Source organism: Mustela nivalis (genome assembly GCF_964662115.1).
Source record: "Mustela nivalis genome assembly, chromosome: X".
NCBI lineage: Eukaryota > Metazoa > Chordata > Mammalia > Carnivora > Mustelidae > Mustela > Mustela nivalis.
Window position 1 is genome coordinate 15,534,969 of NC_139040.1, and position 27,820 is coordinate 15,562,788.

General features: G+C 43.0%; 1 protein-coding gene across 3 annotated transcripts in view; it reads right to left on the reverse strand.

Moving 5' to 3' along the window:
• Positions 1 to 17,013: 17,013 nt before the first annotated feature.
• Positions 17,014 to 27,820, reverse strand: part of LOC309856113 (integrator complex subunit 6-like) — a 53,957-nt gene continuing 43,150 nt past the window's right edge. For 2 of the 3 annotated variants that reach the window (XM_082716864.1, XM_082716863.1), the window contains 7 exons: positions 26,078 to 26,296; positions 25,301 to 25,424; positions 23,914 to 24,056; positions 22,326 to 22,560; positions 19,338 to 19,712; positions 18,446 to 18,539; positions 17,676 to 18,033 (listed from right to left, as the gene is read on the reverse strand). In XM_082716864.1, the coding sequence (XP_082572990.1) occupies positions 17,925 to 18,033; positions 18,446 to 18,539; positions 19,338 to 19,712; positions 22,326 to 22,560; positions 23,914 to 24,056; positions 25,301 to 25,424; positions 26,078 to 26,296 (1,299 nt within the window). In that variant the 3' untranslated portion in view covers positions 17,676 to 17,924. Of the gene's footprint in view, positions 18,034 to 18,445; positions 18,540 to 19,337; positions 19,713 to 22,325; positions 22,561 to 23,913; positions 24,057 to 25,300; positions 25,425 to 26,077; positions 26,297 to 27,820 lie in introns of all 3 variants that reach the window. The other variant, XM_082716865.1, reaches the window with a different exon arrangement.

A 27,820-nucleotide genomic window follows, 5' to 3' on the forward strand; every position in this document is an offset into this window, starting at 1 on the left:
CAAATACAAGTACAGAGGCTATCTAACACATCTCTAATATGTAAGAGATAGTAGTGGATACACAATAGAGCTTACAGTCTCCGTGGGAATAGGAAAATGCGTCTTCTTGGAAAAATGTCAAGAGTGTCAACTGAGGGCCTATGCCCACACCAGATATAGTGAATATGGATATTCCATGGGCTTGAAAAAATGGGTTAGACTAGGATAATATTCACCAATATGCTTAGGGAAATGAGCATGTACTATGATTGAGTGCTGGGGCTTTTATGTGACCCTGTTCAGCACTGAACACAACTGTTTGAAAAAGTTGGAGAGTTAAAAAAAAAAAGAAAGTGGAGATTTCTTTGTTTACACTTACCTTGCAGCTTCCATGATGGTGAATTCAACAAATTGTTTCTTGACTGCAAGAGGTCCTTGCACTTCTTCAAAGTGAAAATCCTTTCATACTCTGAAAATCATTTTTTTAAAAAATTTAACATTTTTAAAAACATGAAGATGGTCTAGAATTCCACCTTAGTGCATCCACTCTGTCAGTAATCATTCCTCATGGGCTAGAGGGATACATGGTGTTTGTGTTTTGAATGCTTACTAAGGAAACGATTGTAAACACTAACCAAGCAAAGTGTACTTAGGAATTTTGAGACCAATTCAAGAGAAATCACCCTAAATTATATAAAAACCCAATATGGTCAAAGGATGAGTTCAAGAGGTGGGTTGAATATTCTAAATCATGGAATGAGACAGACTTCCCATGGTTTTATTAGAGCCGTTCTTTCACTACTTGCTTCGCCCAAACTTCTGAACTTCCTTCATTAATTGATATTTTATATCATCATTCATTTTCTTTGCCACAGCAGGACTTATTTGCAATGTATTTGGCACTGCTCCTGGTGAAGACATTGCTGGACCTTTTGGGTCACCTGCAGAGCCACTGCAGTTTTTGGTTCCTCCTCCAAGTGAATTACTACCAGGTTTGGGAATCAGGCCATCTTTAGTGAAGTCATCAGTGGGAGAATCCAGTTGGTTGGGTGGAATACCAGCTCCTGCCCTGTTTGTAACTTCTGGCGCAGCAGCTTTTGGCAAGAATCCATCAGGTGGGGTTGGATGACTTTCTGTCTTCTTTTCATGGACATCGTGAGTGACAGTAGCACCTGGAAACCAGTTAAGAGATTGAGCTCTGAGGTAGGTGTATTTTTTCACTCCCACAGGGACATCCCTGTCCTCTGCAGTTTTGAGAACATTATTTATTTCATAAAGCAGGAGTATGTACCAAGTGGAAATGTCAGATCCCACAAATAGGGCTCTGTAAAGATTATACAATAAATCATCTTTTCTCTCTTGGCACTATGAATTCATACAAAAATGTGGTTGGACAGCACAACTAATAAATACACATTCACAGAGCCCAGGCACTCATGATTTAATGCCTCCTTGATGCCCTTTACAAGGTGGAAAGCTGAACATCTCACTTGATGTCAAGATGTCTGATTTTGGCACTCTATCACCAAAAATCCCAGTCAGTATATGATCTTCCTCATTTGTCTTTTCTGTTTCAAAAAGGTGAATTCCCTTTTACTCCAAGTCCAACACCTCTACTTCAAATGCTCAGCCTTCTCTGTGCCAGGAACCTTGCCAAATGCTGGGAGATCAGCAGGGAACCAGACAGACAGAAAAAGTCCCTACCCTTATGGAACTTGCATCCTCATGGGGAAGTCAGAGGACATCAAAGAAAGCTGGGGTGGCAATCCTTCTATCAAATTAGATTTTAAGCCAAACACTGTAATAAGACATGAGGAAGGACACTATATCATAATTAAAGGGTCTAGTTAAAAAGAATATCTAACAATTGTAAGTATTTATGCCCCTAACATGGGATCATCCAATTAGATAAACCAATTAATAACAAAATCAAAGAAACACATCAGTAATAATAAAATAATAATAGGGAACATTAACATCCCACTCACCGCAATGGACAGATCATCCAAGCAGATCAACAAGGAAACAAGGACTTTGAAAGACACACTGGACCAGATGGACTTCACAGATATATTCAGAACAATCCATCTAAAGCAACAGAGTACACATTCTTCCCAAGTGCACATGGAACATTCTCCAGAATAAATCACATACTGGGACACAAATCACATACTGGTATCAAAAGATTGGGATCATTCCCTGCATATTTTTGGAACACAATGCTTTGAAACAGGAACTCAATCACAAGAAGAAATTTGGAAAGAATTCAAATACATGGAGGCTAAAGAGCATCCTACTAAAGAATGAATGGGTCAGCCAGAAAATTAAAGAAGAACTTTAAAAATTTATGGAAACAAATGAAAATGAAAACACAACTATTCAAAACCTTTGGGGTACAGCAAAGGTGGTACTAAGAGGGAAGTATGTACCTCAATATCATCAAAGCCATCTATGAAAAACCCACTGCAAATATCATTCTCAATGGGGGAAACCAGCTGTTCCTGCTGCTTGTGTGCTTTCTCTCTCTCTCCTTCTCTCTCTGATAAATAAATAAATAAATAAAATCTTTAACAAAATTCAAAGTTAAGGAGAAAGTAAGCACAAAGAAATACAAAGAAAAAGCACAAACTAACTTGCTAAATACAAATCCAAATATTATTTGTAATAATAAATATAAACAAAACTAAACTTGCCAGTGAAGGTTACCAGTAGGGATTTTTTTTAAATTCTACTTATACATTCTTTAAAAGAGAAACATTTAAAGTTGAGAACATGGAATGATTGAAATTTAAAAATTAATATTTTATACCTGGCAAATATTTTTTTAAAGATTTTTTAAATTTATTTATTTGTCAGAGAGAGAGAGCGAGCACAGGCAGACAGAGTGAAAGGCAGAGTCAGAGGGAGAAAAATCATAGTATAAATTCTTTCCAAGCATACTTAGAAAAATGGCCACAGCATGGAAGCACTGGGTGTGGTGCATAAACAATGAATTCTGGAACACTGAAAAGAAATTAAAAAAAAAAAATAAATATATTTTTTTAAATGGCCACAGTCTCATCAATGTTCAAATACATAGTTTCATACAGCCCATACTCCAATGTTCAAATACATAGTTTCATACAGCCCATACTCTCTAAGCAAAATGAAATTAAATTAGAAGTCAAAAGCAAAAGGAAAATGTATTTAGAGGTTTTTAAACACTTTTCTAAACCAATATATAGAAATGAATAAGGAAAATATTACATAACAGAACTTTCTGGATGCTATGAAAGTGGACCTCAAAGGTATAGCTTTCCTTATGCTCTTTTGTTAAAAAAGGGGAAAATGGGGTAACTGGGTGGCTCAGTTGGCTAAGCGTCTGCCTTCGGCTCAGGTCACAATCTCAGGGTTCTGGGATTGGGCCCCACATCAGGCCTTCTGCTTAGCGGGGAGTCTGCTTCTCCCTTTCCCTCTGCCCTTCCCCCATCTTGTGCGTTCTCTCTCTCCCTCTCTCTCTCTCATATAAATAAATAAAATCTTTTTAAAAAATAAAAATAAAAAAGGAAAAAAAGACTGACAATCAGTTATCATTGTCCAGTGTTAGAAGTTGGAAGAAAGGGGCCCCTGGGTGGCTCAGTGGGTTAAAGCCTCTGCCTTCAGCTCAGGTCATGGTCTCAGGGTCCTGGGATCGAGTCCCGCATTGGGAATCTCTGCTCAGCAGGGAGCCTGCTTCCTCCTCTGTCTCTCTCTCTGCCTGCCTCTCTGCCTACTTTTGATCTCTCTGTGTTAAATAAATAAATAAAATCTTAAAAAAAGAAGAAGTTGGAAGAAAGGTAGACTAAATCCAGAGAAAGTAGAAAGAAGGAGCTAGTAAAGATAGAGCAGAAATTAATGAAATAGAAAAAGAAACTGCAATAAAGAAAATCAACAAAATCCAAAGTTTGTCCTTTGAGAACAACAAAAACACTGACAAGCCTTTAATGAAGTTAATCAAGAGAAAGATTATCTACCAATAAGTAATACTAGGAATGAAAAGGTAAAGATAACTAAGGATCCAGTAAAGATTTTTAAAGAGGGGATGGTGAGTACTGTGAACTTTATATTAAATTTGAAAATATAGGTGAAATAGAAAAATTCACAGAAAAACATAACTATATATCCTTGTGGAAATTATTTTTTTTTAGAGAAAGAGAGAGAATGCATGCCATAGGGAGTGGGGAGCAGAGGGAGAGGAACAGAGAGAATCTTAAGCAGACTCCATGCCCAGCACAGAGCCCAACAAGGGGCTCAATGTCACGACCGTGAGACCATGACCTGAGCCAAAATCAAGAGTTGGACACTTAACCGACTGAGCTATCCAGGTGCCCTGAGAATCTTTTTATAGGTACACTAGATAACCATATGGGGAAAATGAACCTTGATCTTTACAACTTTCCATACACAAAATTTATTTCTGATGCATCAGAAATCTAGAAGAAAACTTGTGACATCATCTTCATGACTTTGCGGCAAGCAAAGATTTTTAAACAGGGTACAAAAACAAATCTAAGATTGATTAATTGAAGTTCATTAAGAACCTCTTTTCATCAAAAGACATTATTAAGAGAGTGAAAAAGTAAACCAGGAACTCACAGAAGATATATATTCATAGCATATACGTATGAGAAAAGATTTAAGTTCAGAACTTAATTGATAAGATTTAAGTTCAGAAATTGATAAGAAAAAGGCAACCCCCCGCCAAAGATGAACAAATTGCCTGAAAAGGAACTTCATAAGGACATCTGCAAATGACCACTAAACTGACAAATAAGAATAACTCATTAATCAGCAGAGGAATTTAAGTAAAAGCCACAACGAAATGTCATTAAACACCCACCAGAATAGCTATGTTTGTGAGAATTCGATGTAGCTGGAACTCTCATACATTTCTGGATTGACACACAGGTTCCTCTGTGCCTCAGCTGGCACTTAATCACAACCATCCATTGTGACAATGTGAAAAATTGTGGCATCACCACATGCCATGGATTACTTTTATCCCATTGACCACTGGCAAGAAGCAAAGCACTGCTCTCAAGCCCAAAGGCCCAGTGAAACCAACCCCAAAATCTCATCCTAAGGGTCTACCTCCAGGAACCATCCTGCCTGCAGCCCCAGCTCTGTTTCAGAGGGCATCACATCCGTAGAGAGAAATCACAGAGTAATCTGAACATTACTGTTTAAACATTTACATGTTTAATATAAAGAATTATTAACTCAAATAGGGGGGAAAAGAGTAACAAGAGATTGACGGGGAGGAAGTAAGCAGAACTCTAAGTAGAGGAAAAGCAGATACAAGGAGCAGCTACTGTCCCCAGAATTGAAAGAGAGCACTTGCAATGGGCTAAATGTTTGTGCCTACCTCCCTAAGTTCATATATGAAATCTTAATCCCAGGATAGCGGTATTTGCAGGTGAGATTTTGGAGAGGTCATTCCGTCATAAGGGCTCTGCTTCCATGGTAATTATATGGCTCCACCTTTGTGGGAGTGAGATTAGGGCCCTTGTAAGAAGAGGTTATTTTTCTGTTGTGTGAGGATAGAAGAAGTCAGCTGTCTGCCACCTGGCAGAGGCCCCTCACCAGAACCTGTCCATGCTGGCACCCTGGTCTTGAACATCCAGCCTCAGAACTGTAAGAAATACTGTTAAATAAATAAATAAATAAATCTTTAAAAAAGGGGGGGGGGGTCCGCCTGGGTGACTTAGTGGGCTAAAGCCTCTGCCTTCGGCTCAGGTCATGATCCCAGAGTCCTGGGATCGAGCCCCGCATCAGGCTCTCTGCTCTGCAGGGAGCCTGCTTTCCCCACCGCCGACGGCCACTGCCTGCCTCTCTGCCTACTTGTGATCTCTATTGAATAAATAAATTAAATCTTTAAAAAAAAAAAAAAAGAACTGTAAGAAATAAATTGCTGTTGTTTCTTAAGCCACCCAGTCTGTGGTCCTCTGTTGTGGCACCCAAGACAGCCTATCCTCCCACTCTTCGCCCGGCCATTGCAGAGATAGAACATTCAAAGAAAAGCCCACTGCCGCTCCCCCCAACCCCCACACAGAACATCATTCCTCGGCTGAGTTAAAACACTCAAGGTGGAATTCCCCAAGGATCGAGTGAGCTCCCGCAAGGAAGACTGCTGCTCAGAGCTGAGAAGGAGCACCCAGGAAGTATCCTGTCGGGGCTGAGAGCACACAAGGCAAAGTCCTGCTCAACCAGAAGACTCTGATCTACTATCACTGCCCCAGGGAGGTGTAAGGGCAGCTGCAGGACTTGGGGTGCTGTTGGCCACGCTGCCCCGCAGCACCCCGACCCCGGAGAAGCTGTGTGCGGTGCACAGCCTGGTGCTGGAGAAGCCTCACGCCCCCAGCAGCCTGCTGTGCCCACTGCCCAGAACGAGAAAGCGAAACTTTTCCCTTGACTTTGGCGCCGTCTACAGGCAGACATTAGTAACAACAGCAACAAGAAAAATTTAAAGGCCCCAGAACATTTCCGCAGAGCAGGACAAGAGTAAATTTGGAGCTTACGGGCAATATAACTAGGCACTCTATTAACACACTACAAAAGGAGTGTCACTTGATCATCCCAAAGAATTTAAAAAAAAAACGGGACAAAAAGCAACAAGAATTCATGAAGAAAGAGTTAAAAGCATTTGTTAAGGAGGATATATAAATCTACACAAATTTAAAAAATGAAAATAAATCTGCAGAAATCTTCAGCATACATTATTCCTAGGTGAATAATTGGAAGTATTGCTTGTGATATCAGAGACAACTTTGCCCACCGTCGTCCCTTCTGTCCAACACTCCCTACTGGAACTCCTACCCTGCACCTTCAGATAGTAAAAGGCTGTTTGCTCAGAGCGAGCTCTCACACTGGTCAGTGATGGACGAGCCCGGGGGTGGAGTCACCGGACACGTCAAATAGTGACAAGAGTCTGGGAAAGGAGATTTGTGGGGAGCTCCCATCAGGTTAGTCCCCTCCAGTGGCTGACTGTCGCTGGTGTTCAGAGCCACTGTGGACGCGAGGTCCTTGGTTTCAAGGCCACCCCGGTGCTGAGGAGAGGGCAGTGAGAACAGTGTTGGCGACAACAGCCCAAAGCTCCCCATCTCTAGCAGGACGGAGCCATCTCTCTTGAGTGAAGGCTCTTCTGGTTGTTGCCAGGCTTGGGTTAACTAGCACGGTTCTGAAACCAGTTAATTAGACAGGATTTGCCCGTGTTCTCCTTGCCTGTATGCTGGAGCGGATTTTCACAGGCCCTGCCTCCACCGACCCTGAAATGCCTCCTCCTATAGGCTACATAGTAAACTAAGTATAAAATCCAGTGCCTGAGACTGTGAATTATTTATGCTGTTTCTCTCTTGTTCTGGAAGGAAACTGGAATAGGCAGTGCCTGCATATCAGGAAGAACTCTCTAGAATCCAGGCTGCACGTATTGCTTCTCTAGCCAACTGGCTTTAGCGAAATCCACATGAGCGTATGCGAATCCCCATTCTAGGAGGCTATTTATTCATTTTTTTATTTTGTGTGACAAATTACCCCCACTTTCACGGCTTCAAAAATCATACCAAACTTAGAGGCTTGAAAGAATATTCGTTCTCTCTTCTCGCAGGGTCCTGTAGCTCAGAAGTCTGATTTCAGCGGAGCTGGGCTCTCGTCTGGAAGATCTGGGGTGGAACGCGGTTCCGAATTCATTCGCATCTTTGTGCTATCAGACAGATGCTGCATTTCTCGCAGGTTGTTAGCAAGGGCTCAGTGTCACCTCTAGAGGTCACTCTCGGGCCCTTTTCATGTGGCTCTGTTGTCTCCTAGGGAGCGATGACACATCAAATTCTTAGGTTTCTAACTCCCTGGGCGCAGCCACCAGCTGGAGGACACTGATTCAAAGGCTCAGGAGGGCGGCTGGGCGCTCCCATTCATCCCACTACAAGGGTCAGATGATCAGTAGTCTCAGTTCCATCTGTGAAGTCACTTTTGTCCTGTAATGTCGTGATGAGAGAACACCAGAGGGCAAAGGTCATGGGGAACATCTTGGAATTCTCCTGAGCAAGAGAAAGAAGTGAAGGTCGCAGGACTCAGAGCCATGGGTTTGGGGCCACTTCTTCGTGCAAAGCTCTCATGGCTTCGGGACCTGCTTGGGCTGATCTTGCACACACCACTTCCATTTGGAAAAGGGTGCTTCTGTGCACACCCACGGCGATGACTTGGTGGGTCAGAGAGCACCCGGGTTAGGACGGACAGCTCAGGTGGCATGGGGACGAGGTGTCCCCTGGTCAAGCCTTCAGTCCTACTAAGGCCAGTAGTAAGCCCAGTGTTATTCCAAAGGACAAGAATGATGTTTTGGTTTGTGCTGGTTTTGGAGCTGGGGTCCTCTAATTTGTTCTGGTTTGGAGCCAGGGTCCTCTAATTATGGACAAATCTGATTATTTCTTGTCCCCAACAGATGGTCACCCTGGTAAAGGGATGCAGGCCCCTTTGGGTATGCATGGGAGAAAGATAATAACAGAAAATTTTTTAGAAGGGCGCTTCCTTAAGAAGCCTCCCCCTTCATACACAAGCTTTTGGATCTTTGACCAAGTCAGGTGTGGGGTTTGATTGATTCAGGGACTCTTGGTCAGAAGGGGAGTAAGCAGGTGTATGTGGGCAACACACGAGCTACTCCCATGTCAATACGCCCACATCTACTTACTTTGGTCAATGGAAACTACACCAAGTTAATTCATTCAGGACTGCTAATGGCCATGAACCTTGGAGAGAAGGTTTGGGTCACCCCAATAGGAACAGGACCATCACCAGGCAAGGTGCTTGCTGAGAGCTAAGGGAATGTGGAGTGAGTAATGAGAGAAGTGACCACACAACCATTTGTAGAGTCAAGGACTGTAATAATTATGAATATTACTTCCTTACTTTGATATGAATAAGTTTACATACAGAATAACCAAATGCTTTTTTATTTTTTTAAGATTTTATTTATTTGAAGGATAGAGAGCATGAGCTGGAGGGGAGGAACAGAAGGAGAAGCAGACTCCCCTCTGAGCAGGGAACCTGACACAGGGCTCAATCCCAGGACCCTGCGATCATGATCTGAGCCAAAGGCAGATGCTCAACACCACCCAGGAGCCCCACCCAATATTTTTGGGTTTCATCCCCTCATCCCCTTAGCCACTAACTTAGAATGTGTTAATGTGAAGTAACTTTATTTCTCAGTATTCAAGATGCAGGATATTAAAGGCAGAGGAGGGGCACACCTGGGTGGCTCAGTCGGTTAAGCATCTGCCTTCAGCTCAGGTCATGATCCTAGGATCCTGGGATGGAGCTCTCATCTGGCTCTCTGCTCAGCGGGGAGCCTGCTTCTCCCTCTCCCACTTCCCCTGCTTGTGTTCATTCTCTCTCTCTCTCTCTCTGTCAATTAAATAAATAAATAAAATCTTAAAAAAAATAAAGGCAGAGGAGAGGTCCCTGTGTGACTCAGTTGGTTAAGCGTCCGACTCTTGGTTTCAGCTCAGGTCATGATCTCAGGGTCATAAGATTAAGTCCCGCAGCAGGCTCTGTGCTGGGTGTGATTGGGTTAAGGACATTGGAAAGGGTTGTGGTGAGTGCTGTGAAATGTGTAGCCTGACAATTCACAGACCTGTACCCCTGGGGCAAATAATACATTATATGTTAATAAAAATTTAAAAAAAAAAGATTCTCGGGCGCCTGGGTGGCTCAGTGGGTTAAGCCACTGCCTTCGGCTCAGGTCATGATCTCAGGGTCCTGGGATCGAGTCCCACATCGGGCTCTCTGCTCAACAGGGAGCCTGCTTCCCTCTCTCTCTGCCTGCCTCTCCGACTACTTGTGATTTCTCTCTGTCAAATAAATAAATAAAATCTTAAAAAAAAAATTCTCTCTCTCCCTCTGCCCCTCCCTAAACCCCCCCTCCACCCGGCACTCATGCACTCTTTTTTTCAAAAAAATTTTTTAAAATAAAGGCAGGGATGATCTAGGCAGCCAAAGAATGACAAAGACCTAAAGGCAAAAATTGAGCTTTGTACCCTCTTTAGGAAAATGGTCAACATGTTCTGTCATAAGCCAGGAATCTGGTTTCGTTACTGCCTTTACGTCAAGATGAAGTGTGGTTTAAAGAGATGTTCACAGGTGCCAAACACACAAGCGGGCGTCGACTGTAATGTGTTCACTTGGTCAGATGGCACACATTACAAACGCTTCCACTGGCTATTTCCACTCAGAGTGTGCCACAGGAGGTTTCCAGAGACTGAAGGGCATGGCAGAAGAGGAGCCATCGCCATTTTGTAGCTCACACACATTGTTTCTGGTCTGCTAATTCACCTGTTGGCCAGAGTCAGCAGCTGGCCCTGCCATGTCTCGACTTTATCCTGGATTCTCCCTCAGTTTCTCTATCTCATGGATGTTTCTGTTTAGCCCCATGAGGCTGGGCCCTGTATTCTGCAGATACCCTTGTTACCAAGGTCAGAGGCAACAAGAATGGTAATGCATTTGTTTGTTCCTTTGGGGTTCCAGATCAAGTTTGTGGGTTTTAGTCCATGAGTTTTCCCCCCACCAGAGTTGAGGTGACAGCACCCTTTTAGAGACATCTTAACCACATTCCACAATTGGATAAATAAGACCAATTTTCTGTACCAGCATCGCCAGCAACAACAACATATTCATCCCCTACTTTTTCTGCATCTCTAGTTGACTGATACAGACAGGAGGATGACTAGATCTTTTTTTTTTTTTTTTTTAGATTTTATCTATTTATTTGACAGAGATCACAAGTAGGCAGAGAGGCAGGCGGCAAAGAGGGGTGGAGCAAGCTCCCTGTGGAGCAGAGAGCCTAATGCGGGGTTTGATCCCAGGACCCTGGGATCCTGACCTGAGCCAAAGCAGAGGCTTTAACCCACTGAGCCACCCAGGCGTCCCGCAGGATGACTAAATCTTATTAAGCCTCCTTATATCACTGGCTTCTAGAGTCTGGTAGTCTTCCCTATGCTGATATATTGTAGATAGAAGCACCTTTGAATTTCATCTTTTACAATTTGTTGTTCAGTTCAATGTTTCAAATCCAGCATAAACAAATACCATTACTGATTGGCAATGTCTTATTTCAAGTGGCTATAACATGATACCACAGACATGGTGGCTTAAAAACAACAGAAATTTATTTCTTGCAGTTCTGGAAGGTGCCAGTCTGAGATCTAGGTGCCAGCATGATTACTCCAGGTTGCAGACTGCTCAATTCTCATTATGTCCTCATGCAACAGAAAGAGCACAAGAGAGCTCTCTGGGGTCTCTTTTATTAAAAATTTAATCCCATTCAGGAGGGCCTCACCCCCATGACTTAGTCACCCCCCCCAAAGGCCTGACCTCCTAATCCCACAACCCCACAATGCACAGCCTCCCCTACTATGAGCATCCCCCTCCAGAGTGGGACTTGTGTTACAATTGATGGACCTGCAATGGCGCATCAGTACCACCCAAAGTCCAGAGTTTATGTTAGGGTTCAGTCTTGGTGTGGCACATTCTTTGGGTTTGGGTAAATGTATAATAACATGTACCCACCCTTATAGTATCACACAGAGTATTTTCACTGCCTTAAAAGTCCTCTGTGCTGGGGTGCCTGGGTGGCACAGTCAGTTAAGCATCTGAAGCTTGGCTTTGGCTCAAGTCATGATATCGAGGTTGTGAGATGCAGCCTTACATCATGCTCCCAACTCAATGTGGAGTCTGCTTGGGACTCGTTATCTCCCTCTCCCTCTGCCCCTGCCCCCATGCTCTCTCTCTCTCTCCATATTAAATAAATAAATAATTCTTTTAAAAAATCCTCTGTGCTTGGTCCATTCATTTCTCCTCAATCTCTCCAACCTCTGGCAACCACTATCCATTTTATTGTCTCCAGAGTTTTGCCTTTTCTAAAACGGAGGATAGCGGGAATCATGCAGTAAATGCACTTTTCATATTGGCTGCTTTCACTTATTAATACGCATTTAAGTTTTCTTGATGTATTTTCATACCATGATAGATCATTTCTTTTTAGCACTGATATTCCATTGTGTGAAGGTAGCAGTTTATTTACCCCCTTCACCTACTGAAGGACAATGGTTGCTTCCAAGTTCGGGCAATTAAGAGTAAAACTGCAATAAACACTGAGGTGCAAGTTTTTGTGTGGCCGTAAGCTTTAAACTACTTTGGGTAAATACCAAAGGAGAGTGATTACAAGATGGTATGGCAAGAGCATGTTTAGTTTTGTAAGAAACTGACAAACTGTCTTCTAAAGTGACTGTACCATTTTGTGTTCCCACAAGCAATGAGTGAGAGTTTCTGTTGCTCCACATCCTTGCCAGCATTTGGTCCAGGTGTTGGTGTTCTGGATTTTGACCTTTCTAGTAGGAGCACAGCAGTATCTCATAGTTGCTTTCATTTGCAATTTTCTAATGACATAGGACATGAATCATCTTTTCATATACTTATTTGCTACCTGTATATCATCTTTGGTGAAATGTGTGTTATCTCTGGCCCATTTTTTTTAGTTAGGTTCCATTGTTTTCTTATAATTTTAAGAGTTCTTTTAATGTTTTCAAGAAAAGCCCTTTATCGGGATGCCTGGGTGGCTCAGTGGATTAAGCCTCTGCCTTCAGCTCAGGTCATGATCTCCGGGTCCTGGGATCGAGCACTGCATCGGGCTCTCTGCTTGGCAGGGAACCTACTTCCTCCTCTCTAATTCTCTGCCTGCCTCTCTGCCTGCTTGTGATCTCTGTCTGTCAAATAAATAAATAAAATCTTTTTAAAAATTTGAGAGAAGTCCTTTATCACATATATCTTTTGCAAATCTTTTCTCCCGGTTTGTGGCTTGACTTCCCATTCTCACGACATTGTCTTTCACAGGGAAGAAGATTTTTTTTTTTTTTTTAGGAAAAAAGCTTTTAATTTTAATGATGTCCAGCTTGTCAATTTTTCTTTCATTAATAGTGCCTTTGGTACTATATCTAGAAAGTCATCATCACACCCAGAGTCTTCTAGATTTTCTTCTATGTAATCTTCTAGTTTAGTCTATGGTCTATGATCCATTTTGTGTTAATTTTTGTGAAGGATCTGTGTCTAAATTTGTTTGGTTTTGTTTGGTTTTATCTGTGGACGTCTAGCTGTTCCAGCACCATTTGTTGAAGAAGAGACTGTCTCGGCCCCACTGTATTGCCTTTACTCCTTTGTCAAAGATCAGTTGACTATTCTTTATGGGCCTATTTCCAAGTTCTCTATTATGTTCCATTTATCTATTTGCCTATTCTTTTGCCAATACCACTGTCTTGATTATTGCAGTTTCATAGTACGTCTTGAAGTCAGATAAGGTCAGTCCTCCAACTTTCTTCTTTTCCTTCAATATTGTGTTGCCTCTTCTGGATCCTTTGCTTCTCCATATAAATCTTAGAATCAGTTTGTCAATATCCAGAAGATAACTTGTTAGGATTTTGACTGGTTTTGCATTGAATCTATAGATCAAGTTGGGAAGAACTGACATCTTGACCATCAAAGACTGGAGTTTTTAATTCTCAGACGTGTTCACACTAAGCACCCAACAATTTGTTGATTATAGTTCGGGATTTTCTACCCCAACCCTCATCCTCATGGTGGTTTCCTGTCATTAATCTCTGCTCCAATAAACCATGACGCCGTTATTTGCCTGTCTCTCCAATCTTGAGGGCACTGGTCTTCCCTGTGTCTTCCCCTCACTTACAGATCCAAGGAGAGTTGTTGCTTTTCAGTCTGTTCAGGTTTTCACTTGTTAGGATGGAGTGATGCCTTCCAAGCTCTTTACATGCAGGACCAGAGACCAGAAGTCAAGGATTTTTTTTAATGTTATACATTTCTCAAAAAGTCAAAAATAGAATTACCGAAGGATCCAGTAATTCTACTACTGAGTATGTATCCAAAGAAAACAAAAACACTAATTTAAAAAGATATATGCACTCCTCTAATTACTGCATTATTAAAATACCCAAGATATGGAAGCAAGCCAAGCATCCATCGATAAATGAATGAAGATGAAGGTGTGTGTGTGTGTGTGTGTGTGTGTGTGTGTGTGTGTGTGTAATGAAATATTACTCAGCCATAAAAAGAATGAAATCTTGCCATTTTGCAATGACATGCATGGGTGGCGCTAGAAGGTATAATGTAAGTGAAATAAGCCAGTCAGAGAAACACAAATACCATATGATTTCACTCATATGTGGAATTTAAGAAACAAACCAAATGAACAAAAACAAAAACAGAGACAAACAAAATGACAGACACTTAAATTTAGAGAACAAACTGGTGGTTGCCAGAAGGGAGGGTGAAGTAGGGAAAGAGGATTAAGAGCTCGTGATGAGCACTGAGTAATGTAAAGAAGTGTTGAATCACTGTATTGTACGACTGAAACTAATTTAACACTATGTTAATTATGTCGGAATTAAAAAAAAAACATTATTACAGCTCATAATTTTGTATGTCAGGAATTTGAGCAGGGTTGAGATAGCACTCATTCTACTCCATATGGCATCAAGTGGAATCAGATGGCAGCTGGACTGCTCTGGAACATTTTGTTGTTGCAAACTACACATAAAATCTACCATTTTAAAAGGTACCATTCAATGACATAAAGTTCGTGCACCATGTTGTGTAACCATCACAGAACTATCTGGTTCTAGAACTTTCTTACTATCCCAAAAGGAAACTACACTAGCAGTCATTCCCCCATTTCCTCCTCTCCCCAGTCCCTCAGTGCTAGTTATGTATTTTCTGTCTCTATGGATTGGCCAGTTCTTGGTATTTCGTGTAAACGGAATCATACACATATGCCCTATCTTGTCTCATTTGCCTTCATTCACTTACCATAATGCTTTCAAGTTCACCCATGTTGTAGATGTGTTGGTATTTTATTCCCAGCAATGTATGAGGGTTCCAGTTTCTCTACATCCTCAACACTTGTTCTGTTTCTTTTTTATTATAATCGTCCTGGTTGGTGTGAAGTGTTATCTTATTGTGGGTTTGATTTGCAGGTCCCTAATGACTAGTAATGTTGAGTATCTTTCCATGTGCTTGTTGGTGCTTTGTGTATATTCTTTGAAGATACTTTTTTTTCCAAAAAATTTTGGCCTCTTTTTCCTTAGACTGCTTCTTTACTGTTGAGTTGAAAGAATTCTTTTTATATTATGGACATTAGATACATGCTTTGCACATATTTTAAAATACTCCCAGCCTATGGGTTATCTTTTCACTCTCTTGATAGTCCTTTGATGCACAGAAGCTTTTAATTTTGCTGAGATCAAATTATCTATATTTTCTTTTGTTGTTTGTGCTTTTGGTGCCATGTTTAAGAAACCACTGCCAAATCCAAGGTCATGAAAATTAGCTCCAAAATTTCCTTCTAAGAGTTGTATGGCTTTAGCTCTTATTGACTTTAATTTTAAAGTTAATTTTTGTATATAGCATGAAGTGGGTATACAACTTCTGTTACTGATTTCTAGTTTGATTCTATTATGGCAAAGAGAATACTTTATAGGGGCTCCTGGATGGCTCAGTCAGTTAAGCATCCAGCCTTTTGATTTTGGCTCAGGTCATGATCTCAGGATCATGGGGTCGAGCCCTGAGTCAGGCTCTGTGCTCATTGGGGAGTCTGCATGAGATTCCCTCTCCTTCTGCTCCCTCCCACCACTTGCATGAACTCACTCTCTCTCTCTCTCTCTCAACAAATAAATAAAATCTTTTTTTAAAAGATGCATGGGGCGCCTGGGTGGCTCAGTGGGTTAAAGCCTCTGCCTTCGGCTCAGGTCATGATCCCAGGGTCCTGAGATCGAGCCCCGCATCCGCATGGGGCTCTCTGCTCGGCAGGGAGCCTGCTTCCTCCTCTCTCTCTCTCTCTCTGCCTGCCTCTCTGCCTACTTGTGGTCTCTGCCTGTCAAATAAATAAATAAAATCTTTTTTTAAAAAGATACTTTGCATGATTTCAATCTTTTAAAATTCACTGAGACTTGTTTTATGGCCTGACATGTGGACAGCCCTGGAGAGTACTTTGTGAGCACTGGAGAATATGAACTCTGCTCTCTAAGTGTCTGTTAGACCTAATTGATTTACAGTGTTGTTCAAGTGCTCCATTTCCTTACTGATCCTCTAACTCGTCATTCTATCCTCTATCGTTCTGAGCCTAATGCTTAACCAGAGGTGAAATCTTATGGTCCTCTCAGGTCTTTTCTGACTCTGAGCCCTGCCCCGGGCATGCACATGGTTTTCTAGATACCCAGGTGCACACGGGAACACGTCAAAGGCCTTATTCTCCAAAGTAACTCATTCCCCAGTGTTTCCTTCCCAGAGGTGGGCCAAACAGAAGCAGTCCTTCTGGGAGCCCCCAGACAGGTTCAAACAGACAAACACAATTCCTTGGGACTAAGGTCCAATCCCCTCTCTCCAGAACCAGGAACCCACACTTAGAATGCAAGCTGCCATCCTCAAGACCAGGGAGGGAGTTGGGCAAGAATACGTTCAAATCCCCCAATACTCTCTTATCATGTCTCAATGGCTTTTTTCCTGATTCAGCATTTGCTTGGTTGCTGGAAATCTTTGACTATCTTCCAGAGTCCTTCATTCCCACAGATTTTTCAGTGTGTCTGGACAGGGGTTGACCCCCCAGAGTATACTCCTCTGGCATTTTCCCCAACATCACTGGGTTCTGTGAGTGATGTTTTAAGGCTTAAATCCTAGCATTAACATCTTCATTTAACAATATGCACTGTTTCCTGAAAGGAATAACACATCACAGAAAAGATAAAACTAGAAATTTCTTGGGGAAACTGGGTGGCTCAGTTGGTTAAGTGCCTTCCTTCAGTGCAGGTCATGATCCCAGAGTCCTGGGATTGAGCCCTGCCTCAGACTTCCTGCTCAGGGGGGAGCCTGCATCTCCCTCTGCCCCTCCCCCAACTTGTGTGCTCTCTCTCTCTCTCAAATAAATAAAATCTTTTTAAAAAACTAAAAAATTCTCTAGTATTACCAAACTTGTGAAAATCCATAAAATGATTTATTTTATATATGCAAACTCAAAATATCTTTGTACACTTAAATTTTTGCAAATTAATACAGACATCACAATACTGCTCCATATAAACCTTTGTATAAACATTAAAGGAACTATATACATGATTTTTTTTCTTTTAGTGCTTTCAAAGCACAGAATGTCCAAGTCCACCTGAAGATTTTCTGGCGTTACATGCAAGAACAAATGTCGGGGTTGGGGTAGCCTCAGGTGCACTTGGTGATGTCTCTAGACAAAATAGAAGAGAGTTGGAGGTAGATCGTTTGTGACTCTCCCTGCCCCCTCCCACAGAGAAATAAGTTACCCGAATAGCAGCTTTCTTACTCTTTGATTCAAACTGTCCTGAATATTGCATGGTTTAAAAGGCACAACTAGGAATTGTTGAAAACTTTGTTCGGCACGCACAAGATGACCTGATTCTTTTCTGGAGGACGTAGTAAGGGCACCAAGCAGTGCTCCATTTACAGGGGGCCCTTAGTCACTCTGGAAACACCCAGAACAACAAAGTTCCAAGGAGGAAACCCTTATCACATCTAGTAGGGGAGACAGTGTTTACTGAAATAAACCTGCAAAATTAACATCACCTTCCTCAACTGGGAAAAGAAACAACAAAACAACAAACTAATACTTTCAAGGAAAACTCTTAGGGCAAGAGCCACCTTTTACTTCCAGAGACTCATAAAATTAAAAATAATATAATAATAACAATAATAATAATAACAATAATAATAATAATAATAATAAAAGCTTCATGGCTTTTTCTTAGCTTCAGGAAGGCAATTCCCTTGGCCAAAACATTCTAGGAAGCTTTAACAATATTCTGTTCCATCCTACAGCACGGAGAACTTGCCCTTTTTTCTCCTTGGTCTTTGTATTAACACGATGATCGGCTGTTGATATGATTAACATTGTTGAGGTGGTGGTGGGAGTCTATTTTTTCTAGGACCTTCTCCAGGTACTGGATTAAGACTCGTCTTTTAAACCTAAAAATAAAGAGAAATTTTATTCACCAAAAGATAATAAAAGCACTTCCAACATAGGAGCGACAAAGTGGAAGGCGGGGGACAAAGTAGGGCTGGTGATCTCCACGAGGATCGAAAATGCATCCTCATGTAAAGATCCGGCTTAGCAAATACGAACAGTGCCAACTCAAAGAGGGCCCAAGTCTGCCTCAGACTGTGGTGCTCCCAGAAGATTCCATAGAGTTGGATGAATGAGTTGGACTCAGATACTATCGATCTAAATGCCTCTGGAGACAGCATTAGCTATGAGTGAGGGCCAGGGCTGGAGAAAAGCCAGGCAGGGCTTATTCCTCCCCCGGCCCTGCACTGGGCCCTACTATTTCAAAAAAAAAAAAAAAAAATTAAAAAATGAAGGTCTCCTCTTTACACCCACCTTGAGGCTTCCTTGATGGTAAATTCAACAAATTGTTTCTTGACTGCAAGAGGCCCTTGCACTTCTTCAAGCAAAATGAAAATCCTTTCGTACTCTGAAGATATATATATTTAAAAAAAGACACTTCAGTATTAAAAAAAAACATGAATGGGAAATAAAATTCAATCTTTATATATCCTCGGGAGTTATTCTTCATGGGTGGAAAGTTAGATATAATTTGTATTTTACATAGTCAAATCAAAACATCCGCCCTTTAGCTCCTAAGGAAACTCATAAATACTGCACAGATGTGGCAGACTGAGTCACGGCCCCCAACGTTGTCTGCCCCTCAATTCCCAGAACCTGCAAATACGTTATCCGATATGGCAGAAGGGACTTGACTTAACACATGGGATTAAGTTACGGATCTTGAGATGGGGAGGCTCTTTGTGTTTATACGTCAGCGTAGTCACAAACATCCAAATAAGAGGGAGGCCTTAGAGTTGGCATCAGAGAGGAAAGATGTCAGGAGGAGAGAAGAGGCAGGAGAGAAGGTGCGAACGAGACAGGCTCAAAGACAGAGGAAGAGGCCAGGAGCTAAGGAGGGCCGGCAGCCCATGGAAGCTGGAAAGAGCAAGGAGACAGATTCTCTCTAGCATCTCCAGAAGGAGCTCTGGCCAGCCAGCACCTTCCTTCCAGTTCAGTGAAAACAATTTCAGGATTCCGACTTCCCTGACTCTAAGAGAAAGGTGTACTGGGTCCCTTTAGTTAAAGCAAGAGGAATCGCTTTAAATGATGTGAAAACCCAATACTCCCCCCAAAATGTACCTCAAGAGAGAGCATGAATCATACCCCAAGTCACAGAATGAGGACCTTCCATTATATTATTGACGCATGTTCTTTCACTACTTACTTCGTCCAAATTTCCGAACTTCCTTCATTAACTGATGTTTTATATCAGCATTGATTCCTTGCGCCATGGCAGGAGTTATCTGCAAAGCGTTTGCTACAGTTCCCAAAGCAGATGTTCCTGAGACTTTCCGATCCTCTACAGAGACACTGCCACTTTTGCTTCCCCCCAGGATTGCGTTAGTCCCAGGTTTGTGAATCAGGCCATCCTTCCTCAGACAAGCAAAGTCATCAGACAGAGAATCCAACTGGTTGTGTGGAATACCATCTCCTGCCGTATTCATAAGCTCTGGCGGAGCAGGTTTTGACAGGAAGCCATCAGGTGTGAGCTGACCATTTTCCATCTTCTCCTCATGGACCTCAGGAATGACCGTAACGTCTGGAAACCAAGTGAAGAAGTTAAGCTGTGAGGTAGGTGTGTTCCAGCCACCCCACAGGTAGATCCTGGTGCTCCTCAGTTATGAGGAAATTCTTTGTTTCAGAGAGCAAGAAGATGTGCAGATGGAGTCTGAGAGCCCTCCAACTGAGCTCAAGGAGATAATACCACAAACCGTTTGCTTCTCTTCCTGGTGCTCCAAATACACATGGAAATCAAGTCATACATGACAACTAATAAACATTCTCTGATCCCTGGCAGCCATGGCCTAACGCTGCCTGTGTTTTACAAGCTGAAAAGCAGCAAGTCTCACATGATGTCATGATTCCTGTCACTGACATACGGGTTAAAGCCTCTGCCTTCAGCTCAGGTCATGATCCCAGGGTCCTAGGATCGAGCCCCGCGTCGGGCTCTCTGCTCAGCAGGGAGCCTGCTTCCTCTTCTCTCTGCCTGCCTCTCTGCCTACTTGTGATCTCTGTCTGTCAAATAAATAAGTAAAATCTTAAAAAAAAACCACCATGCCTCACTGAGTTTGGTGCCACACTACGTGGGCCCCCTGCAACCTCTCTTTTCTACCTCGAAAGTTCTGAGGAAAACAGAGGTGGCCATTAGGTCTCAAGGCTCTATATGGACTCCATCACCAAAAACCTTTGTCTGTATATGATTCTCATCATTCCCTTCTGTGACAAAGAAGTGGGTTTCCTTTTCCTCCCAAGTCTGATCGCTGTACTTCATATGCGCAGCTTCCCCAGGCCAGGCACCGAGTCAAAGCCTGGGGATCAGCAGGGAATGAGACAGACGGAAGCAATCCGTACCCTTATGGAACTTACATCGTCACGGAGAAGGCAGACAGTAAGTGCACAATGGGCAAAGGGAATAACACACTTTGACTTTGTGTTGGGAAGGAAGGAAGCAGGGATGTGAGTGAGAACAGGATGGGAAGCCTCCACGAGGCGAGGTCAGGCAGGGCGCTCCGAGGAGGGGACCCCTGGGCAGAGCCAGGAGCAGGAGACAGAGCCGGCCCACACACACACACAGAGGCGGCAGTCTGGTTGCCGTGAGGGCCGTGCACAGCCCCTACTGGGGGACAAGCCGGGGCCATGGAGCAAAAGTCAGAGGCAGAGAGAGCAAGGAAGACATGGAAAGGACACGTGATGGTAGGAGAGGCTGGCAGGGCCAGGTCGTGCACGGCATGGAGACCAGTCTCAGGATCGCAGACTCTGTTCTGAGTGCAAGGGGAGGGGACGATGGGTTTCAGGATGGATGTGGCACGATCTGGTTTCTGTGCGGACAGGGTCACTCCGGCCACAGGGCAGGGTATGGGTTAGACAGGGCCGAGAATGGGAAGCAGGGAAATCAGATGAGAAACTGCTGTAGTAGTTTGGGGACAGATGGTGGCAGCATACACTAGAGGGATGGAGACAAAGGGGGCAAGACAGGGATTCCATCGGGTGTCAGGTTGCCCAGATTTGCTAAGAGACGGAAGTGAGAGAAGAACTGAGAGAAATCATGGTGACTCCAACGGTTTTCACCTGAACCCCTGGGGAAATAACAGTGCCAGGGCTGGCCAGGGGCTGGTGTCCACCTGCTCGTTGAGAAGGGATTGCGCCCGGCTCCTCCCGGCCTGGCTCAGTGACCTCACGCCCAGGGCCTGACCTCAAGAATGCTGGCATTATTTACACTGCAGAAACCTGCAGACACTGTAATCCAGGGTTTCGCTCTCCCAGCCCCCACACCCTCCAACGGCCGGCTGTCAACACACAGCTTTAGCAACACACACTGCCAAATGGTGTCACTTAAGATTAAGCGTCATGCCCTGGGGACAGCTGTGGGGAGAGCTGTTATGGAGACAGCAGAGGTGGGGCTTTCCCAAGAACCACGTGAAGCCCACTGAGTTTTGTCTGCCTATCGGACATCTCGGTGGAGATACCATGTCCATCGACAAATTCAAGTCTGGTTTTTGGAGCAAGCTGTAGTCCAGAGAGGTAAATACGTGAGTTGTTGACACGTGTATCTCTTGGAGAGCCCAAGACTTTACGGGATCACCTAGGGAGGGGAGAGGGGCCAGGATGGAGCCTTGGGATAGAGGCTGTACACTATTTACAGCCTCTATTTACAAAGAGAGGATCAAGAGGAGCTGCCATAAAAGGGCAGTGTCTAGGGTAGTGTCTAGGAACTGCAGAAAGTTTCCATGGGGAAGGGAGCAAAAAACCACATCAGATGACACGAAGGAGCAATGGCCACGGGTGGCAGACATGGGGGACCCTGATGATGCCCGTGGCAACGGAAAGGCAAGGCGGATCTGGACTGCACTGGGTGAGAGCAGGATGGGTACATGAGGCCACAAGGGCAGCCCAGACCCAGCCGCGGTCTTCTTGAGCCTGTTCGCTCCTGCTGCTTCAGGAACCTGCTGCCTCTTTCTGATTCACGCAGCAGACCTGCTCCCACCACCACAAGCAGGGCCTCCGCTCCCCCACGGGGCACCTTGGGTTTAATAACAATTTACTTAATGACCGAAAAGCACATGCGAAAGACATGAGTACAAAGGAAACGGAAAGTTGCTTAGGGTCTTAGTCCTCTAGGAGCCATAAGGAAAGCACAACCACTACTCTATACCTGTATGGACAAGGGTGGGTTTTAGGAGGTTTGGATAAGATGGTAACCACGAGGCTGAGGGTGGTCCCTTGCCGCCCACGTGGTTAGTTACAGTAGGTGGTGTTTGTGGTCTCGCCAACAGCAGGGACATACTCCGCCTTCTCTTAGATGACAGAGGACTGCTGGCTTCTCCCGGGCGCTTCACTTTGTTTTGTGGCCCTGCTACGAACTCATCTGCTTCATCAATCATCATTCCCTAGAAGACATCAACGAACGCGTTCCATTAAAGACCACATGTCCCACCCCCAACACAGGCCTTGCCACTCTGCTCCAGCAGAACGGGGCGCCAAGGTCAGACACGGTACAGTTGTGATCACACAGAAAGCTTGAGGAATGAGCGACTCGCATCAGCTGAAATGACCTTTCTGCGGAAGGACGAACCATTCAGAACCAACCTTGGATAAAGGAAACAATTCCCTTTTGTGTGCTTTTGCACTTTAAACGCATCATTAGGAAATATTGATTATCCCTGTACAGAATGCTGCATGGAGATGGTGCGTGGCAGGCAGATGGAAAATGTCATTCCCCTGACATGCTCACAGAGATTCAAATATGTCCACCGTGGGGGCTTTTCACTCTTGGGGGGTACAGGATGAGAGCAGACATGTAAAAGGGTAGCTAAAAGCTGTTCTCATCCAAGGATAACCCAAGAATATGAAAGTATTTTCATAAAATCATGAATGATATTTCCAATGCACTTTCCAGGTCGTGTTGGAAAATGGTATTACACGCACTCACTCAACACTCCACAGGGCTTTGTTAGTTAAGCATAACAAGCAGCCCCAGCGCTACAGAGGAAGAGACCAAGGCACAAAAAGATTAAGAAAAACTCCAATTAATTGAGGATGGGGTGAAGTGGAATGCCTTCCAGTCTTGTTTTGTTACAAGAGAGATTACTGTATGGTCTGTACCTTAATACCAATTGTCTTCTCCATGTGTGCAGATATAATCCCCATGAGTCCTCATCCTGAAATGGTCAAGTCAGCATCTCTCCCTCCCTCTCCCACCCGCACCACACTCCACATTTAGATTCCAGTGGGACAATCCAAATAAAGCAACATCACCTAGTACTTCCTATTTCAAAAGGAACAGTTAGTTCATCACGGTCTAGATAGAGCATTAGCGATCTGAGTCATGGAAACAGGAAATAAATGGCAATCTCAATATTAAAGGAATTGGTGTGTAAAGGTGGGAATGCATATAGGCTCAAAGCTGGAAAGATGTGAATTCAAATCCTGACTTTCATCAGCCGTGTTAGTTGACTGTTGTGAGTCTTGATTTCTTCTTATTAAAGGGCAGATGGGAACGCTCATCTACACTGCGAGCACAAGATGCGATCGTTTGAAACGCCAGCTCCTACTTGGTACCCAATTAAGGCCTATTATTTTCTTCAAGCAACACACCTTCACATCCATTCACAAAGAGCCCTAGAGTCCTATTTTATTTTTTAAACAGAGGGATAAGCTCTGATTTATATTCATCTTGCCCAAAAAAAGGAAATGTAGCAAGGATATCACAAGGTAGGCAAACCTAGAAATCGGCATCTTACCTTCTTATCTTGTTTGAATGGGTTGCCGAAAGTATGCAGTCTTTTTGGTTGATCAGGATCAATCTCTCGAAGGGGGGAAGCCAATGTCTTTAGATACTCCTGATAGTTACCCATTTGTGCCACTGGAACGCTATGAAGGGAATCTGTAACATCACAGGAAGAGACAGAGATGCTCTACAGTGCCAATGCCCTGTTTTGAGAGGACACGATCCTAGCTGGCTTTAACAATGTGGACCTTGGCATCCAAAGCCTAAAATCTCAAATCCAAAGATCCAAAAGCATCTCTCTTCATCCCACTCAATACTCGGGGTACCATCACTACTGCCTACAAGCTCCAATCACTAGGATGACCACAACTCCCTTCTCCATCCAACTGGGTTTGAAAATGGGCTGACATTTAGTATGCCACCACCCAACCTGGGGTGCCATGTTTGTTCTGCATTTCAAAGAGCCTAGGCTCCATGGTTCTCTCTCATCATCCAGAGAACCTTGGATAGTAGGCCTTATGTTCTTGGGAGAATGTAATTAAATCTACAGGTTCTCTTCCTAGTGAGGCTCTCTCCTCGCCACAAAACTTGGTGTATGATTGCAAGAGATGGGCTGACTAAGATTTGCTCAGTTTAATGGACAAATGACTCCTTTTAAAATGAACAAAAGGGAGTAAAGGGGAATTGTACACCATCACCAATTATCCTAGACACTCTCTGGTTCATTCTTTTCATCTAAATGAGGAATTCTGGATCGAATTCATCATGGCAGGCCAGGTTGTACAATTTCCAAAATATGACAGACCTAGCTCCTGCCACTTTCCAACTCACGAAACCTGGACTTAGCTATTAAAATGCTCGTAAGACGGAGAGAGAGAGAGTCAAAGCAAGAAACACACTCCTAACCATAGTGAACAAACTGATGGTTACCAGAGGGGAGAGGGTTGGGGGGATGGGTGAATCAGGTAACGGGGATTAAGGAGGGCCCTTGTGATGAGCTCCCACTCTTTGGATGTAAGTGCTGAATCACTAAATTGTACACCTGAAACTAATATTACACTGTATGTTAACTAGACTGGAATTAAAACAAAAACTTCAAAAAAAAAAAGATGCTCACTCTCAGTTTCCATGTCCATAAAATGGGCATAAAAGCAGTATCTCTCTCATGGGACTGTTTTGACGCTTCAAGAGCTGAAGCCTGCAGGCCGATTAATGCACACCTCCCCTAAAACCTGAGGACAAGCAACTTGTGCCTGGGGAGTGTAGGGATTTAGCAAAAATAGGCATTCTAAGCCTTTAAAGATTACAAAATAAACCTACCAATTATGCAGTAAGTGCCTTCATGTAAGTCAGGCTTGACGTTTTTCTAATCAACAAAAAATACTGCTTTGTTCATTTACCTTCATCTTGTCCCACAATAAACTTGTGCGTCTTCAGGAGATTGGATCTCATTCTCGTTAACTGGTCTAAAAGACCTCTACGCGGAATATCATAAGCATTTCTATATGTCTGAGGTTTCAAATCCTATTTGAAAGGGAACAAATAATTTCAGTCACTCCTGAGGCTTTTGGTGTAGAAGTGTCATTCTTAACTCTCTTAAAATCTTGGGGAAGAGAGAGAGAGTCAATGTAATTAACTTATGGTAGAACTAGGCTGGTGGCCAATTAGACTGTGATGGCCTTGTTCTGAATTCCAATATACCCACACAGTATTCAAAGCACTGGGAATATCCTTTTCCAAGTATGTCAGCTGGCCTGGCCAGTTCTACCCAACACGGACCTTGTCTATGGGAAATCGTGGGTCCAGGGGTCCGGGCAAGGCTGGCCCAGACTCTCACTGGTGCTCTGCTGCCCGAGTCTCTTCATACCTGATCCTCTTCCTTGTCCTCTCCTCTCACAGGGGCTAGATCAGCAGTCCAGCCTGAAGGCTCTCCCTGCCCACTTCTGTCCTCTCTTCCCTTTATCCTTGACAGACATTACCCACCCCACCCCCTCTGGAATGCATCTTCTGCATTTCATGCCATATCGGCATCTGCTGGCAGGACAATTCCTAGACTGGTCCGTACGGATAACCATGAAGTCCAAAACAGGATCGTAATCATTTCAAAACGAAAATAATACGACATAAACGTATCAGACAAGTTCAAACAAACACAAATGATTTATGTCACGGTTTACCTTGTTTAAGAGCCCTAACTGGAAGCCAGCAAATTCTTTGGTATTCAATTCTGTCAGTCTTGGTGCACTTTCCCCTATGATTTCTTTCAATAGTTTTCTAAAATTTTTACTGTGCGTCAAGGACACGCCAACTCCAGAATGGTTTTTCACTCTGATTCCAATTTCCTGGGGAGGTTTCTTCCCCACGGATGCTAGTATTCGTTCTGACTCTAGTTTGGTCTAAAATGAAAGTACATAATATGTTAAGAAAAGATCTACATTATCACAGTAGTTTTCACTACTTAAGAAAGGTAATACTTTAAGAACCCCACAGAACAACTTTTCAATCATGAATCACAGAAAAACTGATAATTAAACATTTCCCTGTGCTTCTCTGTGCTAGCACAGCAAACAGGGAGGGGGCCTAGAAAGGTAAATAACTTACTACATTTTTTTCTCTTGTCTAGTGTCAAAATTTGATTGAATAATGGAGAGAATGGAAACTGTGACTAAGACTTCCATTCATAGACATTTAAAATCACATTTTGTTGTTATAGAATCTAGTCTAAGTCAACATATTTATTTCAGATCCAGACATAAAGGTTTAAGACTCTGAATGTATAAATGTAAACTAGTGCTAAAATTCGGATTACATAGATTGGCATTACATCTGGAAAAATTAAACTGTTTGTTTCTAATATCGGACTGCCCCCAGAAAAGTAACGCTTAATTTAACAAACATTACCATGTAAATAATATGTAATGTATATACTCAGTAATCTTCTAGCTAATTGGCAAAAAACACCCGTCTTACTAGACACTGTTAAACCACATTGATAAATATTGCTTGACAGCGTATTATAGGAATATATTGGGCATATTTGGGGATTTACATACATCTGAGATGGTTCAAGGAACACTGGCAACATAGTTATTAAATTAGTAATTAAATTAGTAATTGGAGTAATTATAAATTAGTAATAATCTTTTTCTTTTTCTCTAAAAGAAGGAATCCTGCCAATGACCAGTAAGCCCAAAAGAATTTTGAGTTTCTTATGATTAGGTCAGAGATACCCACTAATTCTCACTATGCTTGGAATTAAGTACATGTATTATCTTTTGCAAAAAATTAAGTTATGAAATAAGGGAGAAGAGCAAATGAAGGGTCTGTTTCCAGAAATGGTCCCAAAATCCCATTCGGAAAACTACACAAGCAACGTGTCTCAGAAGGTCCCAGAACTTGCATGAGTTTCAACTCTGCTCACTATTCTTCCTTGTGGCCATACCCTGCTGACACAGCCTTAAAGGCCTAAGGTAGACATCAAATAAAAAATATATATAAATCAACAGGTCAATCAATCAATAACCAAAACAAAACATTAACAACAACAACAAAAATCTATTAGCAGAGAGGAAAGGGGGTCGTGGGGACACTCAGTAAACCAGAAATCTAGGTTTGCCTTTACTGTCTCTTGCATTTATGAGCATGCTGGCCGGTCAAGAGCTGGTAAGCCCCAGGCCGTCCTTCTGTCTAGGACAGGTCCTCGCCAGGAGTGTCAGTATCCCCAACTGTGGAGTCATTTTGGTTCTTTAGTGAAATCTGACACTCTTTTGCTTACTACTGTCTGTCTCCTACAGGCCCAGCTTCCAAACATGTCTGACTTAAAGCCTGACAGCCACTACAAATGCTAGCTAGTACTGGTCCCTACCTGGGAAAACCCTTGTGCAGAAGAAGAAAGTAAAAAGGCAAAAAGGCTGCATCAC